Source organism: Leptonotus elevatus, chromosome 2 (assembly GCF_054856555.1).
Source record: "Leptonotus elevatus isolate MCC_2025b chromosome 2, RoL_Lele_1.0, whole genome shotgun sequence".
Taxonomy (NCBI): domain Eukaryota; kingdom Metazoa; phylum Chordata; class Actinopteri; order Syngnathiformes; family Syngnathidae; genus Leptonotus; species Leptonotus elevatus.
In genome coordinates this window covers 24884790-24901569 of record NC_141240.1, presented here as the reverse complement: position 1 = coordinate 24901569, position 16780 = coordinate 24884790, and the positions used below count along the sequence as shown (strand labels likewise).

At 38.9% G+C, this 16780-nt stretch overlaps 2 protein-coding genes across 5 annotated transcripts in view; both read left to right on the top strand.

The window, feature by feature from the left end:
- Nucleotides 1-78: 78 nt before the first annotated feature.
- On the top strand, nucleotides 79-11194 carry tm9sf4 (transmembrane 9 superfamily protein member 4). Its single transcript, XM_086069572.1, has 18 exons — nucleotides 79-102; nucleotides 3039-3149; nucleotides 4109-4208; nucleotides 4301-4457; nucleotides 4531-4675; nucleotides 4817-4940; nucleotides 5017-5138; nucleotides 6793-6904; nucleotides 7179-7249; nucleotides 7346-7478; nucleotides 7726-7807; nucleotides 7900-7975; nucleotides 8561-8644; nucleotides 8891-9066; nucleotides 9159-9222; nucleotides 9312-9431; nucleotides 9647-9736; nucleotides 10169-11194. The coding sequence occupies exons 1-18, from the start codon at nucleotides 85-87 to the stop codon at nucleotides 10316-10318; spliced, it is 1935 nt and encodes a 644-aa protein (XP_085925698.1). The 5' UTR covers nucleotides 79-84; the 3' UTR covers nucleotides 10319-11194.
- A 3068-nt stretch (nucleotides 11195-14262) lies between these two features.
- chrna4b (cholinergic receptor, nicotinic, alpha 4b) overlaps nucleotides 14263-16780 on the top strand; it is a 39404-nt gene continuing 36886 nt past the window's right edge. For 3 of the 4 annotated variants that reach the window (XM_086068038.1, XM_086068037.1, XM_086068036.1), the window contains exon 1: nucleotides 14263-14391. The gene's annotated coding sequence lies outside the window, so the exon portion shown is untranslated. Of the gene's footprint in view, nucleotides 14392-16360; nucleotides 16690-16780 lie in introns of those variants that run through there. The other variant, XM_086068039.1, reaches the window with a different exon arrangement.

Below are 16780 nucleotides of genomic sequence, written 5' to 3'. Positions count from 1 at the left end.
TCACCAAGCGTTTAAGAAGCGGACACTCAGGGTAAAAAAAAGGGGGAAAAAGTTCAGTGACGTCACCAATGACACGTATTCAAAATGGCGGCCGCGGCTATGGTGAGTGGAGTAACGATTAATTTCCTTCTAACCAAACATTCCTGATTGTCTCTTACAATTTTAAGACAGACGCAGTGTCTTAATGGGTCACTTATGTCTCTATATTGCTCTATAGATAACAGTTTGAAATTTAGTAGCGATGTGACTGTTGTTTGGTATTGACGTTCTTGCTAACTTCCTGGTAGTTAGCTAACATTACTTAGCTTCGTGGCTGCTCAAACGGATCCGATGTGTTTGTCAGGTCCATTGGACTGTCCTGACAATGCAGAGGAGGCCAGGGACGATTTTGCTAAACGGTCACTCATTCGTTCGTTGATGTTTCCAGACAAAAACAGGCTGTTGTCATCCCAGGCTGCATCATTAAATATTGCTGACTGTGCAGCGGTTGCTGCTCAGAGGTGTTCCAACAAATCAGTGTTTGGCAAGCTACTTGGAAATGACTGAGCTATCAATGTTCTTCTACATTAAATGAAGCTTTTTCACACTGAAGCTTTACACCAGAGAAATGTAGAACGCTATCTACAATAACACACCAAACGTCATCATAGTTCTCCTCTAGTAAATATTGCTTTCACCCCCACCACCCCAAAAAAAAGTAACCATTTAATTATTTATTTATTATTTTGTAACGATTTTTTTTAGTAACAACCTTATACTTTTCAGCTGCCTATTATGTCCAAATTCCCTTTTCACACTCATGCTTCCATGCTCAGTTTTATTCTGCTGTCAATTATTGGGTTAACGTTGGAATAACTGAATTTGTGTCCTTTGCATTCATGATAGACTTGCAATATATTGAAAAAATATCGTCATCTCGATCATAGCACATGCCAGTATGCGTAAGACATTATAAATTCATATGGAATTGTATGCTACCTTGTATGTATCTGACTTTGACCAATCAGATGCAGATGTTTTGAAACACTGTTGTCTGTAATAATTTGGAACACTGCATTTATTTGCTTTTTAATACTGTTGTCATTGGGAGAGTTGTACAAAAACATTCAAATTAAACTCTTAACGGTTGATGCCTTAAGATGGTAATTTGCATTGACCATATAGGAAAATCTGAGAAAAATATAATTTGCATTATAATTTGGAACACACAGTGTATGAAGCTGTGTTGGATCTTGGGAGTGGTGTATACTGTTCATTCCAGTACTGTATTATGTGTTGCTGTTGGTATTCCATGATATAGTGCTATATTAATACCACTCTTACAGTGACAATATATGTTTGTAAAAGCACGTTATATACAGGTCTTTTATTGTGTTATGTTGTCATAATATTGTGATTGATCTGTGTGTGTGTGTGTGTGTGTGTGTGTGTGTGTGTGTGTGTGTGTGTGTGTGTGTGTGTGTGTGTGTGTGTGTGTGTGTGTGTGTGTGTGTGTGTGTGTGTGTGTGTGTGTGTGTGTGTGTGTGTGTGTGTGTGTGTGTGTGTGTGTGTGTGTGTGTGTGTGTGTGTGTGTGTGTAAGCGCAATAATTACCATATTTTACAGATTGGAGGCGTCAAAATAAATCAATTAAGCGCCAAGTAATTGATTATCAAATTAAGTAACAACAACTATTGATTGTAAAAATAGTCCTTCATGAAAGCAGACCAATTCTATTTTGTGTTCAAATTAAAATAAGGCATTTACTGTACAAACATCTGCTTTCACTTTGGACGTCATTAGCCTTACCCCACAGTAAATTTCTTAGCGTAAATTTTACTCTAAAAAGACCATATTCGGTCCCACTTTAAACAGAGTAAACTTTTACACTTGGAAGAGAGTAAAATACAAAAAAAAAAAAAACAGAAAACGCTCAAGGAATGAGGACCGATCCCACAACATTCAGCAAGGAAGACAGCCACTCTACCACTAGACTTTTTGTTAGTGTCCCAGTCAAAAGCGATAAAAAAAAAGAAAAAAGAAGAGGTATAGGAGGATTCCACCTGACACCTACAATATATTGGCAACGAGTAGGAGTGGCATGGGTCAGTAGATTCTGTGATTGTTCCTCAACTGTTGAGTTATTAAAAATAAAAAAAATACTCTCTTCTGTTCTGAGTATAAAGTTTATTCCTTTTAGATTGGGACCGAATATCGTGTTTTTCAGAGTAAAATCTTAATTTACAAAATTTATTGTGCAGTAACCAAATCAGTTTCAAAAAGCTTTTAATGGTTTCATTTTTTTCAAAAATAATGCCTGTGCAAAATGTTCAGACAACAATCATGTATACTGATTCTAAATCAGTTTTAACATAAACTTAATTAAAGTAATTATAGTTGGTGCTTAAATGCCACAATTAAGGAGTTGGTAGCGATTGTAATTGTGAACATGTCTTGTAAAGCACCCATCCAGCTTTTTGCCACTTGTGCAAAATTATAACTCACAAAAATATTTTGATGTAACAGAACATAAGAACAACCACTTTTAATAATCCAAAAGACAAAGTTTGATTTCACGATGTAGCAAATTTTCAACGATTCGGTTTTTAAAATGACGCTGTATTGAATGAATTCGATTTATTGCCCAGCCCTAGTAATAGCCTTTCCTCACCTCTGTCTGTAACTTCCTCAAATAGACACCATACTCCATTTTGTTGCCAGGTACTGCAGTTCAGGTAAATAAACGCCCCCGGCCGCTCTGCGGATAGACAACAGCGTCTTTACTGATTCTCTGGGTGAATACTAGTCCCTCCCATATGAAAATTGCTTGAGATCATTCATTTTGTGTTACAGATCTTGAGTCTGTCAACTTGTCAAGCTTTGTTTGTTAGCAGCATTGTCCAATCAACTGTGTGATCAATTTCCAAAGCACTTTGGTATTGATTTTTTTAATGGGGTTATTTTTGACATCACAGATCTGTGTGTTTCTCTTTTTTTGTAGTCCACACTGAAAAAATGCTGATACGTTTAAGTTGATTCCTGACTTGTCGTTTGTTACAGGAGACGTGGTGGGCCTTGCTGCTCTCGTCCTTGTTGCCTGTGGTTTTTCCCTTCTACGTTCCTGGTGTTGCTCCCCGGGACTTTCATGCAGGGGATATTGTAGATATTAAGGTAAGAACACTCTCAACTAGGTGGCACGGTGGCTGACTGGCTAGCACGTCCGCCTCCCAGTCCTGAGGACGTGAGATTGAGTCTGGGCTTCGGCGTTCCTGGGTGGAGTTTGCACGTTCTTTCTGTGCCTGCGTGGGTTTTCTCCAGGTGCTCCGGTCTCCTCCCACATTGGCAGGTTAATTGAACACTCTAAATTGTCCCCCAGGTGTGATTGTGAGTGTGGATGGTTCTTCGTCTCTGTGCGCACTGTGATTGTCTGGCAACCAGTTTAGGGTGTACCCCGCCTACTGCCCGAAGCCAGCCTGGGATAGGCTCCAGCACCCCCGCAACCCTTGTGAGGAAAAAGCGGTTAAGAAAGTGGATGTATGGATGGCACTCTCAGATATAACTTTTTTTTTTTTTTTATACACATGGGTCTTCCTTTTTCTGTGGATGGAAAACTGGAACTGGAGACACAAATGTACAGTAAAACTGCCTCCATTGTAGGTCCTGGTATTTCACATTTTTTAAAATTCTTCTAAACAGCAATAATTTCGGATTTTCAATATTTGTCAGCATTTTGCCTCATTGTTTTGAATTTAAACCTCACACGTCATGAAAATATACTCAAATAAGCCGATTCAGCCAATTAGAGAGCAGAGAGCGGATATATTTTCGTGGTTCCAACTTCCAACAGCCATGGCCAAAATTTTTGTGAATGAAACAAGTATTGGTTTTCACAAAGTTTGCTGCTTTAGTGTTTTTAGATCTTTTTGTGAGATCTTGCTCTGATAAACAGAAGTATAATTACAGGCGTTTCTTCAGTTTTTATTGACAATGACATTAACTTTATGTAAAGAGTCAATATTTGCAGTTTTGATTGACCCTTCCTTTTCAAGACCTCTGCAGTTAGCGTCTGTTCCACATCCTGACCTGGGCAACATTTGTCCATCTTTAAAGTGTCATAATTTATTTTGCAGGCTGTGAAGATGACAAGCTCTCATACCCAGCTTCCTTATGAATACTACTCCCTGCCGTATTGTAAACCTCCCTCTGTTGTCTACAAAGGGGAGAACCTCGGTAAGTGGTGGTCAACAACAAAATCCTGAGTAATGTTGTTTTAATGTTGCAACTCTCACAAATGCTTTTTTTTTTTCACCCCGTTTTTGCAGGTGAGGTGTTGCGTGGGGACCGAATTGTTAACACCCCCTTCAATGTGCAAATGCACAATGACAAGAAGTGTGAGGTGGTGTGCGATAAGAAAACGCTCAGCAAAGAAGAGAGCAAGCTGTTTGCAGAGAGAATACAGGAGGAGTATTATGTTCACCTGTGAGTATCCTGGGACTTGGGAGATGTTTTCCATCAAGCAAACCCAACCCAACTCCTTCCTCTACTCATGTAGTATTGCAGATAATCTGCCAGTAGCCACCAGGTTGGAGGTGTATCTCAATCGAGAGCCGGGAGCAGAAGAGGAGCTTAGGAAGGACATGATGGCAGATACCCAGTTTGAACATGGTTACAGACTGGGCTTTGTGGACAACAACAAGGTAAATCATCTCTGCCTTTCGGAAGTTTGTTTTTGCTTGTTTTAGTTTCACCCCCCAAAATATAATCATGCCAGTTCTAGTTGTTTTGACAAGAGCATATATTACATACTAATTCTGTGCCTTTTCCTCCCTCCCTTCCAGTTTTATCTGCACAACCACCTTTCCTTCATCCTGTACTTCCACAGGGAGAAACTGGAAGAGGGCGAGCAGCACAACTACAGAGTGGTGCGATTTGAGGTCGTTCCCCAAAGTGTAAAAGTAGAAGGTAGTTTCGTTGTCAGCACTTCTTGATTCACTTTTGTCTGAATCGACATGAGAACTTGGCCTGTATATATTCCCAGATCTGATGGCTGAGCAAAAAGAGAAGACTTGCACGTTGCCAGATGCCAGTGGCTCTGCTGCGCAGGAGATTGACCCCACCAAGGAGAACGAGGTCCTCTTCACCTACTCGGTGCAATGGAAGGTCAGTGACTGTTGAAGACACAACACAGAAGACGGTCTTGCCTGAGGGTCAAACCCACATGTCCACATGTCCCCCAGGTTAATATTCAAGTGCACTACTGCCGGTCTAAAAGCCTAGCAGCTAGTACGCTGACTACACTACAAAAAGGACTATAAATTTTAAGAAAAAAATAAGCAAAATTATCCGCCAACAGAACAAGAAAATTTAACTTAAATTTACCTGTAAGATTTTGGAAAATAATACTAGGCCCATATTAATTGCTGCGGACTTAAAAATAGTATTTTCAGACTAAAAACAAGTCATTTTTTCAAGCTGTAATAAATAGAACTATTTTCTTAAAATACGCGAGTATTTTTTTTTTTTTTTTAAACGCTGGGATAACTTAACCTGAGTATCAAGCAGGGAGGTAATAGGTCCCATTTTCTTTGTCATGACCCAGCCAGGAATTGAACCCACAACCTCCCAAGTCTGAGGATCGGCACTCTACCACTAGACCACTAAGCTGGTATTGAAATGTGGAAAAAAGAGTTTAGTGAATATAACGAAATGAACCATATTGCACTCATCTGTTTTCATACTTGTATTTTTTCCCACTGGCTGTTAACACTCAATGCCAAGACTGCTTGATCAAATAAGATAATTAAGTAGTAATTATCTTAAAATAAGCACAATGATCTTGCCTGACAATTTCATTTTAAGTCAAAATAACTTGTCAAATTAAAATAAGCAAATTTACCTTAAATTTAAGAAATTATATCTTACTTAAGATTTTAGTTTTTGCAGTGTAAGTGGCAAGGACCCTCCTTTTTTTTTTTTTTTTAAGGATTCTGATGAATGTAGTTTGACAAACGTACACTTGACTCTCTCTCCTCTCCAAACGTTCTACAAACTCTAGTATACATGTAATTATCTTTCTCCAAACACTGAGCTCACAGCAGCAGATTTTGAATGGAGATGCTGCCTGAAGGGTTTATATTGCTTTCAAACCTCGCGGCAAAATGTCAAGTTCTCGTCAAAGCAGTTACGTGGTACAACAGCCAGTGATGCTTTAGACGTCATCATTTTCGGCTCCTCCCCTAAAAACATTTTTGAGTTGACTTCTCTTTAACTATTACTTTACCATAACTTAACTTATTCACTGCCAGCCATTTTAGAACATTTCAAAAATGTCAATACCCACACAATTTTATGTTCAATAATTACATATAAACCAAAATTTGCCAAATGACAGAATAGACTCTCCTTTCTGCCTTGTCCCGTTCTTTTATAATCAACAGTAGACAAATTATGTCATCTACTGGAGGTTGTGCATCAGTGAAGTTGTTTCCAAGTTTGACATTTACAGTGAAGCATAATCAGATTTTCCCTCACCTGGCCCCATTGAAAAGAATGTAATTGACAAGTATACATGTTAAAGTCAGAAGAACTGCCCACGTCACACCAGATACAACCAGATCCACCTTTTCCTGTGTAGGTAAACATGCACTCCATAATCCAGCACTCCTTAATGGAAGTTTGGAAAGTGAGTGAGTTGGCACAAAGGAATCAGTGTAACGCTGTCACCTATCGAATGACGTCGTTCACCTTAAATGTTGTGGCTTCCGCTAAGATTAATATATGATAAGGACATGTGAGTGTCTTGTGATCTTTGCAGGAGAGTGACGTGAAATGGGCTTCTCGCTGGGACACGTACCTGACCATGAGCGACGTGCAGATCCACTGGTTCTCGATTGTCAACTCTGTAGTGGTTGTCTTCTTCCTGTCTGGTATGGTTATCAAATCTTACTAATCAATCAACAGCCTCATTGTAGAAAGTGTTGTGCAGCTGATGTCATACGTGTACATGTGCTCACAATGGACAATAACGTCATAACGTTTATCGTTCTGGGTTAGTATGATACTTTATACATCATTACTAATGACAATTATTTAAAATTTTCCCCCCTTCCTGAAATCTGTAGAGGGATGTTTGGTTAAATTGCTCATTGAAAATGTCTCCTTGCTCAAATGCTTTACATAAGTGTGTGTTCTGTCGCTCAGGTATCTTGAGTATGATCATCATCAGAACCTTAAGGAAGGACATTGCAAATTACAACAGAGAGGATGATATAGTAAGTCTCTGGTGAAATGTGACTATTCATCTTGCTAGACTGGATACTTTAGTCATGTGACCGTTTTTGTTTGTTTTTCTGCCTCGCCCAAATCAGGAAGACACAATGGAAGAGTCAGGATGGAAGAATGTCCACGGTGATGTCTTCAGGCCACCTCAGTATCCCATGATTCTCAGCTCACTTCTGGGTTCAGGGATACAACTCTTTTGCATGATCCTTATTGTCATCTGTGAGTCTTGGTTTATTTATTGCTAATCATACCCATTACTGAATTTGGCTGTGATTTGTACATATGTTCATATATTTACATACATTCGTTTGGGATAACTAGCAAACATCCCTAGTTTAAAAATATATATTTTATTTAAGTGAAATTACGTGTAACAAACCGTCTAAAATAATATTAAATAGTTTGTCACTTATACCACAAAAGTTGTCTAATCATGACTGATTGTTCCTCCTTTGTCTCTGTACAGTTGTTGCCATGTTGGGCATGTTATCTCCTTCGAGCAGAGGGGCTTTGATGACCACTGCATGCTTCCTCTTCATGTTTATGGGGTGAGAACCATTGACTCCAGAATCCTCACCAAGAAGATGCCATGAATCAGGTTGTCATGTTTATTTATTTTTTTTGTAATTATTGTCTGTAGTGTATTTGGAGGATACTTTGCTGGAAGACTGTACCGCACACTGAAAGGCCATCGGTGGAGGAAAGGAGCATTTTGTGTAAGTGTTAAGATTAGCTTCTTATCACAGGGGCACTTAACCTTTCTAACCTTGGGTCCCAACTTTACCGACACAAATTGGTGATTTTATTAGATTATTTGATGTGTAACTGGGGTTCTATTATTAATATCTGGAATATTTAAAAAAAAAAAAAATCCACATCACATGTACAGCATACAAACCTGTACATTGAACAATATGGCAAATGGACTAAGATTTAATGAAGCTGCTACAAGAACAAATTTTAATGTATCAAGCCAGGCAGGCAGATAGGCATTTATTAGCTTTGTGTGAATACCGGCTCAATGGAGTTTGTTGTTTTTTCATCAGTGATGGTAACAGAAGCTTTCAATTGCTCATGGCCTCACATTTATCCAGACAATGTTTGAAACAAAATAGAAAATTGGACGTGTTACAGGGACTTTTGGGACACCCTTCACAGTAGAACCTCTGAACCTTATTTGGCATTAAGGCGCCTCTGATTAAATGGTGTAGAGGTGTCACTCCCAATTAATGTATATATTTATATTTGTATATTGTGTTTGCTATTTGTGCCTCTGAAAAGGTTTGTGTAATCTCTCTTAGACCGCCACTTTGTATCCAGCTGTGGTATTTGGAATCTGCTTCGTCCTTAACTGTTTCATCTGGGGAGAGCACTCCTCTGGGGCGGTGAGTGGCCAAACTGCCAAACACACCACATCATCTGCATGATCTAATAGAAATTATACAGAATGATTAGCACAGCTTCTCAAAATGCCAGATGTTATCGACTTGATAGAACACAAATAAGGCCCACAATGGGATTATACTACATGAGGACAAAATGAACAGTCCCATTTTTTTTTGTGACGACATCATTGGATGTTATGTCGCTCTATGGATGTCTGGCCTTAACCTCCATTCCCACCTTTTCAGGTGCCCTTCACGACCATGCTGGCTCTGCTGTGTATGTGGTTTGGTATCTCCATGCCCTTGGTCTACCTGGGCTACTACTTTGGTTTCCGCAAGCAACCGTATGACAACCCCGTGCGCACCAACCAGATCCCTCGGCAGGTCCCAGAACAGCGCTGGTACATGAACAAGTTTGTGGGGTGAGTGTTGAACAGCTCCAGTAATCTCATCTGTCTTCCTTTTTAGATGGTTGATTCGAGGCCTTTCTGTTATTTTCTCCCTCTTTCATTAGAATCCTGATGGCTGGGATCCTGCCATTTGGTGCCATGTTCATCGAGCTCTTCTTCATTTTCAGTGTAAGTGTGATTACTGAATAACTGCTGCTATAAGCACTCCCTCACAGTAATGTATATTAATGTCCATATGTGTGCTTCACTGTCTTTAGGCCATCTGGGAAAATCAGTTTTATTATCTCTTTGGCTTCCTGTTTCTGGTCTTTATCATACTGGTGGTCTCCTGCTCTCAGATCAGCGTTGTCATGGTTTATTTCCAGCTGTGTGCAGAGGTAAAAAAAAATCTCTCAAAATATTTGAATATGTATGTACAGTATTTATTATACTAAGTATTATTTCAAAAATATAACATGTTGCTTCATTGTATTTCAAGCTACTACATGCTTATCTACAGCATTTTCCTGGAATTGCCAAAGAGCAGAACTTGCTGTTGCCATATGCAACTTTTACAATGCGTGTTTTGTGTGTCTATTAACCCTCAAAAAAGGACTACCGGTGGTGGTGGAGAACTTTCCTGGTTTCAGGAGGGTCCGCGTTCTATGTCCTTGTGTATGCCATCTTCTACTTTGTCAACAAGGTAAAAGTTCACACTATAATGATAGATATATATATATATATATATGCGCCAACACGGATCAAGGTTTGACAGCTGAGCGCAGGTTTGCACCCGATTTCCCTGTGGTTGCAGTAAGTCACACATTGCAAAGTAAATGCTGGCTTTGCGCCAAGAACACCATATGATAGAACTAGCAAGATTTTCAGAATGTGAGCATGACGTGCAAAGGGATACCCAAGCTGATTAGTGGGCAGTCTGGGTACAAAATTTTGGATGCCATGTCTTGTATATGTGAGTGTTGCCTCCCATCGGTCAGATGTTACAAGTTGCAGCACAAAATCTCCCGAAAACAAGCTTCATGGATATAGGAACTATTAACAAGAAGACAAAACACTTGACTTAAAAAATAATAATAAAGATCTGACGGCTTGTCCCCTCTTGGTTCCTCTGCAGCTGGACATCGTGGATTTTATCCCGTCGCTGTTGTACTTTGGCTACACCACCCTGATGGTTCTGTCCTTCTGGCTGCTAACGGGCACAATCGGCTTCTACGCAGCCTACATGTTCATCAGAAAGATCTACGCTGCAGTCAAGATAGACTGAGTCAGTTGCTGCTGTTGTCCATTTTTTCCCCTTCTTTTGTTACATCACTTTTTTTTTCTTTTTTTTTTTTATATATACAAGTATTTTTATTGTCCAACAGGCACTGACTTGTGTGTTGTGGCGGGAAAGCAAAATGGTTGCTTTTTTTTCTCAGTATAACAGCTACACCCACTGGCAGGATTGGGCACAACAGTGTCTCTTTCCTTGCCACCCAGTTGTTGTTTTTGTTTTAGTTTTTTTAAGGTGGGCGGTGACTGAGACCCAGAGGATGTTTCCTCTGATGGGACTGTTTGCACCTTGAGCTGGTTCACCTTACACACAACACTGTGGACCAAACAATGGTTTTCTGCACATGTGGTCTTTTTTTCTTTTCTTGTGTTTTGAACCTAATTTATCCAAGTTTTCAGTTCTACTCTCGCTTTTCTTCTTGGAATTATTTTATCATCAAATCAGTTTTCACCCAAATATTCACCCTTTCCGTTTCTTCATGTTCACCTCTGTTTCCCTTGAGAGACTTTGCCGAAAGAGAGGTGAACTGCGATCGTGGCACGTTTGTGTCTTTTGTTGAACTGACCTACATTGTGACACAAAATGCATACGGAATATTAAATGCGCTCTTATTTTTTAAATCATGTTTCCATATATTTTCTGTGTGACCACTTAAATCACAACTGTATCAAAATTGCATTTTTTTCCTTCTAAAGCGTCTCAATGTACCAAATATGTTGGTGTGTTGCCTGATGATTGAACCATGTTGTGAAAGCAATGGCCTGAGATTTAAGATTGTGTTCAGGAGACAATAATGCATTTGAAGCATCCCACTTGTAACTTGAAAATCGTTTTTATGCTCATTAAATGATAGGTGCAGTATTTTAATCAAGGAACCAATTTTTTTCTTCCCCGTGGTTTTGGGTTCAAATAAAGCTACACATTTTCCCACAGCTGGTGGCAGTTAATCACATTTTATTGGAGATTATTATCATTCCACGTATTTTGTCTGTAGAGTGTGTATGTATAAAGTGATAGTTGGACAGCAGTAGCTCATCTGTTACATATTTGGCTTTGGAACGAGAGGGTCATGGTCCACTGCGAGCAGAATAAATTGCAATTGTTATCAGCAAGATGCCAGTCCTGACTACTGCTGAAATGCCCTTAAGCAAGGCACCGAGCCCCAATGAAACTGCTCATGGCGCACCCCTTAAGTTGCATGTCTGCATATTTGTGGTGTACAACAAAAATACGAGTGTCTAAAAGAAATGACATGGGTTCACCAAAGTGAGGTATTTTGTAATTTTAGGAATTATATTTCTGGGTGCTTAGTGAATCCATACAGCAATATTAGATTTACTGCTGAATTAATAGGTTTTTGGTGAACTAACGAATACACGCACGCACTCACACACGCACATACACATACATATACTCACCCACATAAAAAAAAAAGAGCAATGATGACATTACCGAATGAACAATACTGATCTCTTTTTAGAAAGAAAAAAAAAGGATTTACTGCTGAAATTAATTAACTGATGTTTTGATTCACTGAGGCAACGTCCTGTATACAGACGGATTAATTTTTCCCTTTGAGGACACACGGTGAGTATATGGTAAATTTTTAGCTGAGCGTATTTGCTAATTGACTTGTATGTAGTGCATGAATTTTTTTTTTTCCTTGAATAAGTATAGAAGTGAAATTTAGCGGTCAAACTGTCAAGACTTTGAGCAAATCTTGTAAGACTATATATAGCTCACCAACCTTTTTCAACCTGCAACCTACTTATGTGCTGATTAATGCAAAGGACTAGCATTTTGATACACACTTCTAAAATAATACATTTGCCCAAATAAACAATGTTATCTATATGCAATTAATGATATTTATATGTGCGAAGACACTTATCATTGTAATGATTACTCACATTAAATAACTGATTTTAAAAGGTATGAAACAGACAAACATCAATATGCAATACATTGTTAACCGTGCTAGTGTTGACATTCTCAAATGATCACTTCTTACAAACATTCCAAGTGAAAACACATTTTTATTATTGGAATACGTGGCAGGCCACAAATGCCCGCAGGGCTGGACTTTGGATACCCTGGCTGGCTTTAAGTTAAAATAGAGCCTCATTCATAAGGCTGAGCACAATATAGCTATAATCTTGCGGATATTTACTTATGCTTCAGGTTTTTTTTTAAACAATATTTGAAGACTTATCGAGTACAAATTAATTTTTGTAACAAAATCTTACTAATTTAATGTGGGGAAAGGAAAGGCTCAGTCAAAATGTCTTAAATATAGTTTGTGATATAGTCGTATCATAACTTTATGACTGTGAGTGCAATAAATCAATGATTCTAAGTGTGGTCTAATTGACCACGGTAGTACCTGGACTACTTTTAATATATGAAAGAATCACCAAGTGAATTTCAGTTGTATTTAACTCTTTAGTACAATACATTTGCATTTTCAAGAACGGTACATTTTAATTTAGTGGTAATGTTGACACAGCTGTGCAAAATGTACTGTATTTGAATGTTTGTCATGATGGAGGAGCTTGGAGAGCGAAACATATATTTTTTAGGTGGTAGGCTATTGGTATACAAAAGTTTCAGAACGACTACAATTAAATGAATCTGAGATACAGTCATGCTTTCGAACAGCAGGTGGCGCATAGAGATCATTGTGTCGTTTGTCACTAGAGGGAGAGCACGTAGATGGCCAAACTCTTTTGTGGAATTAAACCGCACTATCACATTTGTGTTGTACGTCATCAGAATCGATTATATACTATTTATCACATCACCGGTACATGTGTTACTTAAAAACCTATTTCACAGTTTGTACAGCACACCACATGCTCAACCCTCTGTGTGCCAAATGGTTTAGTATTGAGGGAGAATATTAATAATCATTTTGTATGTTCAACATAGGGTTGAACAAAATAAAAAAACATGCAACATTTTTATTTATTTATTTATGTATTTATTTCAATTTTAGTTCCCATAAGTAAGCTAGGACACAGTTGATTGTTTTTCTTTTTAATATACAGTACAGTGGTAATTGTTGTTACAATTGTATGCTAGTCAAGAATGTCTTGCTTGTAGCTGTGCAGTTGATGGGTTTTAAGGTGGTGACTGAAATGTTCTTATCTATCTATCTATCTATCTATCTATCTATCTATCTATCTGTCTGTCTGTCTGTCTGTCTGTCTGTCTGTCTGTCTGTCTTAGTGTGTGTTGGAATGAATTTCAAGAAAAAATACCAAGGATGTCTGATGGGATACTTAATGATTGTTAATGACGGTGCAATTCTATAACATACAAATCCAAATGACCCCCAACCCCCCCTTGCTGCTCTCATAATGTGTACAATGCTCACACAAAGTGGCACAGGCTATTTGTTTAGACATGAGAGATTGACGTTTAAACAATGCCATTAGATGGAAGCAGCATAATGACCCTTTGGTGATGAATGAAAAGGCCCAGTGATCAATGAAAGCATTAGTGATGCAACTCTTACTTGTCCAAAGCGGGACCCAGAAGAACAGATGGACTGAGCCTCATGTTTTGTGCGCTGACATGCTCTGCAATAAATATGCAGCCTCATTGTATATTTCAACTATATCCTTGATCCATTTTGCCATTATTGTAAATTAGCGCTTCGACCCTCTTAAAATGCCTTTGCGTGATCACAGCTGAGACCCGGATGACCTTTTTGTCCTTGTCAGCGGCTTTGTGTTTGTGTGTTTGCCTGTTCCTCTTGCCGTCTTTGTAAACATATGTAAGGGGAAAAAAGCATCTTCAAAGTCCCATTGAGGGCAAACGCAACTGACTTTTAATACGCATGGCACTTAATTCCAAAGGGGGGGGGGGGGGTTGTATAAATAATATTGGTGGGCGTAGGTCATCATTTAGTTTTTTTGCACCCTGGTGGAAGGCTTCAGTGTCTTTGTGTCAAGGACGAGCTATGTTGATTTACTGATATGTAGTGTTCTTATTATATTAAAACAACACAGCCAGCAGATGGGAATCTCTTTTTGATTTTACCACAAACTATATCGATACAGGTAGCTCCATTTTCATTGTTTACATTTTAGTTAAGTACTCTTAACTCTTTCAAAGCCAGGATTTGTATAAACATTTTTTTTAAAGAGAGCCCATTGAGTGCCAGCCAATTTAGAGCTTTCTGGCTGATCTTTCAAGGCTCACCCAATATTGTCTTTTTTGACTATGTAAACACAGAAATACCAAATAGACTCCCATGTTTCATCACAAATAGTTATAATTACTAATAATTAATAAACTATACTATAATTTCCATTTTTTAGTAATCAGCAGAAGAACATGGTTGGTTTCAGCCAAATCACGTATTTTTGACCAAAAAGCACATAAAACAAGCTTTTTGTGAAAATATATCATTTATGCACAGCAGTGACGTTTATGCTAATAATTTTGCTTTTGTGTTGTGGTGTCTCAAACATCTGTGAAGTCACTTTTCTTCTATAAATTGCCAACAATGAAAATGTGCTTTTGTTGGCAAAATAATGTATTTACTAATGATCATCAGTGTAACATTTGACAAACTTTACAAACTATTTGCACACTATTTAGTAGTATTGTGTGTATGTACTGTACGACATACAGTGTACATGAACATCATCGCTTCTACATCTAAATGTACATAATCTCCACCATCTTTTTTCTCTTTTGTGACACTCTTTGTAGTTTGTATATTAACATGACAAACACTTTGGTCAATCATAAGTCGCTTGTAAACAGTCAAAATTCCAAAGTTCCACCATGTTTATGAGCTTCCGCATTGTTTTGAGCCACAGTAATCTTATCCAAAAGACAGCCGTATATATAGAGTTCGGCCCACTCAGTTTCAGCAGGGTAACAAGATGGCGTCCGTATGTCATGTGACCAGCAGTAGACCAATTACGCTGTGATTGGTCAAGCTGTGATTGGTCACGCTGTGATTGGTCAACTGCTGCTCACATGACATATGGACGCCATCTTGTTACCCTGCCGAAACCAAGTGATCCAAACTCTCTCTATATACACCGTCACTTGCCTACGATGCAGGTTGGTGTAAGTTCGCTTCCTTGCCTGGGAGACCATGTTTGTATGTGTGCGTGTTTGTATGAGTGCAACCCCCCCCCCCCCCCCACCCCCCCAAAAAAACTATTTCTATATATGGCTCTGCCAAAAGAGAACCATTGCTGTCATCTGCTGGTCATAGCTTTTACTGCTTGAAGGACATTGTGTAGAATTTAGTACCACCTATTGGTCAACTACTAGAATACAATGACCTAATTTTGATGTGTGTGCATTTTGAAGCCTCAAGACCACACTTCGCATGCGTTCGTGAATTTCTTCTCCTTTGGTGTCCGTAGCAGAAATATGGCGGAGAAACATGTCAGCCTCCTTTAATATAGTTAGCGATTACTAGACCTACGATAAAATGTACGTTGATGTGATAGAACTTTTTTTTTTGTGTGCATATTATTGCAATTTGAATAGTGGGTTTTTAATGAACATTGAACATTTTAAAATTCTACACACTGTCTCTTTATGTGATACAATTTATAAAACAAAATAAAAATGTATATCTTATGTTGTATATCAAGTGATTGTTGTCATGGCATTACATGTACGTACATTTAAATATGTACATAATACTGAAATGTTGGAGTTTTTGATTACCAGAACGGAAGCCATAATTTATTCTGTTCAGGGCTGGACTTGCTATCTGGCATACAGGCAGGCTTGGGGGGTAACGGAATACATGTACCGCCGTTACGTAATCAGATTTTTTTTAAAAACTGTATTCCATTACAGTTACAGGAAAAAACATGTAATCAGATTACAGGTACATTTATTAAAAATGGGCATTACTTCAAGGGATTACAATTTCTACGATGAGAGAGAGAGAGCGAATGAAGGGAGAGAGAGAGAGAGAGAGAGAGAGAGAGAGAGAGAGACAGCGAGAGAGAGAGAGAAGGACAGAGCAAGTGAGAGCGAGGGAGAGAGAGAGAGGGAGAGAGAGAGAGGGAGAGAGAGAGCGAGAGAGAGAGGGAGAGAGAGAGAGGGAGAGAGAGAGAGAGAAGGACAGAGCAAGAGAGCGAGCGAGTGCACGCCCGTGCGAGTGCGACCATTGCTACATGTCGGGGAGGTGGAGACGAACGAAATGACGTCGTGTCCTCCACACGCGGGCAGTTTGAAAAAGCTTCACGGACGGGTGGAGGAAATGCCGACCGGCATTCACTGTTACTTACTGCGAGCGAAAGTTTGAGTTGAGAGTCCAGCGGCATGCTACGCGCTGTAGCTTCTTGCTAGCTAGCCCGCTAGCCTACAACCATAATGTGAGTTACACCTTCCAAACAAATCTTCCTCCCACCAATTCACTATTTAAACATCATACACAACATATACACGGCTAAACTTGTGACTGGG